The sequence below is a fragment of the Lycium ferocissimum genome, chromosome 8, assembly GCF_029784015.1.
Source record: "Lycium ferocissimum isolate CSIRO_LF1 chromosome 8, AGI_CSIRO_Lferr_CH_V1, whole genome shotgun sequence".
NCBI classification, from domain to species: Eukaryota; Viridiplantae; Streptophyta; class Magnoliopsida; order Solanales; family Solanaceae; genus Lycium; species Lycium ferocissimum.
Window position 1 is genome coordinate 55672087 of NC_081349.1, and position 2631 is coordinate 55674717.

Genomic DNA, 2631 nt, shown 5'->3' on the forward strand with positions numbered 1-2631 from the left:
TGCCGATATGGCAGGTTTGAGTACGAATATTGTTGCCTATAGGTTGCTGATCCTTGAAGGCTTTGCCCCGGTAAAACAAAAAATCAGGCAACCTAAGCCCGATGTCAGCATCCGGATTAAAGAAGAAGTAGAAAAACAGATTCATTCGGGGGTTGTTGAGGTGACACCATACCCGACATGGTTGGCAAACATAGTTCCAGTACCAAAGAAAGATTGGAAAATAATGATTTGTGTGGACTACCGTGATCTCAACCACGCTAGCCCAAAGGATAATTTCCCGCTCCCAAATATTCACATACTCATTAATAACTTCGCCAAGAATGAGGTGCAATCTTTTGTGAATTGCTACGCAGGCTATCATCAGATATTGATGGATGAGGAAGATGCTCAAAAGATGGCATTCATCACACCCTGGGGAGTATATCATTACCGGGTAATGCCTTTTGGACTCAAGAATGTCGGCGCTACTTATATGAGGGAAATGACTACCGTCTTTCATGATATGATGCACAAAGAAATTGAGGTATACGTGGACGACGTAGTCATCAAATCTCGAGTAGGTGAGGACCACCTACTTTACGAAGATTCTTTGACAGACTCCGCAAGTATGATTTGAAGTTCAATCCTGCAAAATGTGCATTTGGAGTACCTGCTAGAAAATTGCTAGGGTTTATAGTCCGTCGTCGCGGTATCGAGTTAGATCACGCCAAGATCAAAGCAATCAAAGAGCTACCACCGCCTAGAATGAAAAAAGAGGTCATGAGCTTTTAGGAAGGTTGAATTACATTGGACGCTTCATCGCCCAGTCCACAGTGATCATAGAACCAATCCTCAAGCTCCTCAAGAAAGATGCTCCAACTAAATGGACGGAAGACTGTCAGAAAGCCTTTGACACAATCAAAAGATAATGGCGTCAAATCCACCTGTTTTGGTCCCACCAAGGCCGGGAACTCCTTTGCTGCTATAGATGTCGGTATCAGAAAATGCTTTAGGATGTATGTTAGCACAAAATTATGAGACAGGCAAGAAAGAGAGAGCCATCTATTACATTAGTAAGAAGTTCACACCTTGCAAATCCAGATACTCCTGTGGATGGGCAAGACGCTGCGCTTAACCTCGGGTATCTCGGAAGACATTATATGCCATTGGTACATACACGACTCATCGATCTCAAGAATGGATCCACTAAGGTACATCTTTCGCTAACCTATGCCCATAGGAAGGTGCCAAATGGCAAATGCTTTTAAGTGAGTTCGATATCCGGTCGTGGCGAATGAAGGCGGTAAAAAAGAGCGCGAGGCATTAGCGGATCTGCGCGAGCTTTGGTAGATGACAATCCCGTACCCTTATGGACTTACTTCCCAGATGAAGAAATAATGACAATTGAAGGTGAGGAAAGCGAAAACGAGTCAGGATGGAAAGTATACTTTGATAGAGCAGTCAATTTTAAAGGATCAGGGATCGGAGCTGTCTTAGTTTCAGACTCAGGACAATATTATCCAGTGGCGGCCAAGTAGAGTTTCAATTGCACTAACAACATGGTTGAATACTAAGCTTGGGTCTTGGGTCTACGCTTAGCTCTCGACATGGATGTGAAAGATCTTCAGGTAATTGGTGACTCATATTTGCTAATCCAGCAAGTTCGAGGAGAGTGGGCCACTAAAAATGAAAAGATCATACCGTATGTTAGACTTGTACAAAGATTGGTGGATCGTTTTCGAGAAGTAAAGTTCAAACATATACCAAGAACTCAGAATGAATTTGTCGATGCATTAGCAACAATAGCATCCATGATTCAGCATCCCGACAGTAGATACATTGTTGCTGTCAAAATTGAAATAAAAGATCGGCCATTGTTGTGCTTTTGTAGAAGGAGCTTACCGATGGAAAAACCTTGGTACGTTGACATTAAAATGTTCTTGGAGAAAGGAGAATATCCCAAAGGAATCACTTTAAATAAGAAAAGGACTATCAGGAAGTTAGCAAATGGTTTCTTCCTCCACAAGAATGTTCTGTACAAAAGAACTCCAGACCTGGGATTGCTTAGATATGTTGATTCTTTCAAAGCTACAAAATTGATTGAAGAAGTGCATGCCGGAACCTGCGGACCTCACATGAATGGGTTCTTGCTAGCAAAGAAAATCTTGAGAACAGGTTATTACTGGATGACCATGGAAAATGACTGTAGCAAATTTATATAGAAATGCCACAAGTGTCAAGTTCATGGAGACTTAATAAAGATCCCTCCAAAAGAACTAAATGCTATGTCGTCAACTTGGCCATTCGCCGCTTGGGCATGGATGTCATAGGACTAATTGAGCCAGCAGCATCAAACAAACATCGCTTCATATTGGTCGCCATAGAATACTTCACCAAGTGGGTGGAAGCAGCATCTTATTCATTAGTAACCAAGAAATTTGTCACAGACTTTGTGCGCAACAACATCATATGTCGATTCGGCATCCCAGAATCAATTATAACAGACAATGGGGCTAATCTGAATAGCCACTTGATGAAAGACAAGTGTGCGCAGTTCCGAATCACTCACCAAAATTTAACTGCATATCGGCCACAAATAAACGGGGCTGTGGAAGCCACCAACAAAAACATCAAGAAATCCTCTGAAAGATG

General features: G+C 42.2%; 1 protein-coding gene across 1 annotated transcript; it reads left to right on the forward strand.

Moving 5' to 3' along the window:
* The first annotated feature begins 1586 nt into the window (after positions 1-1586).
* On the forward strand, positions 1587-2201 carry LOC132066494 (uncharacterized). Its single transcript, XM_059459799.1, has one exon. It carries the CDS (start codon positions 1587-1589, stop codon positions 2199-2201), a length of 615 nt encoding a protein of 204 aa, XP_059315782.1.
* The last annotated feature ends 430 nt before the right edge of the window (positions 2202-2631 follow it).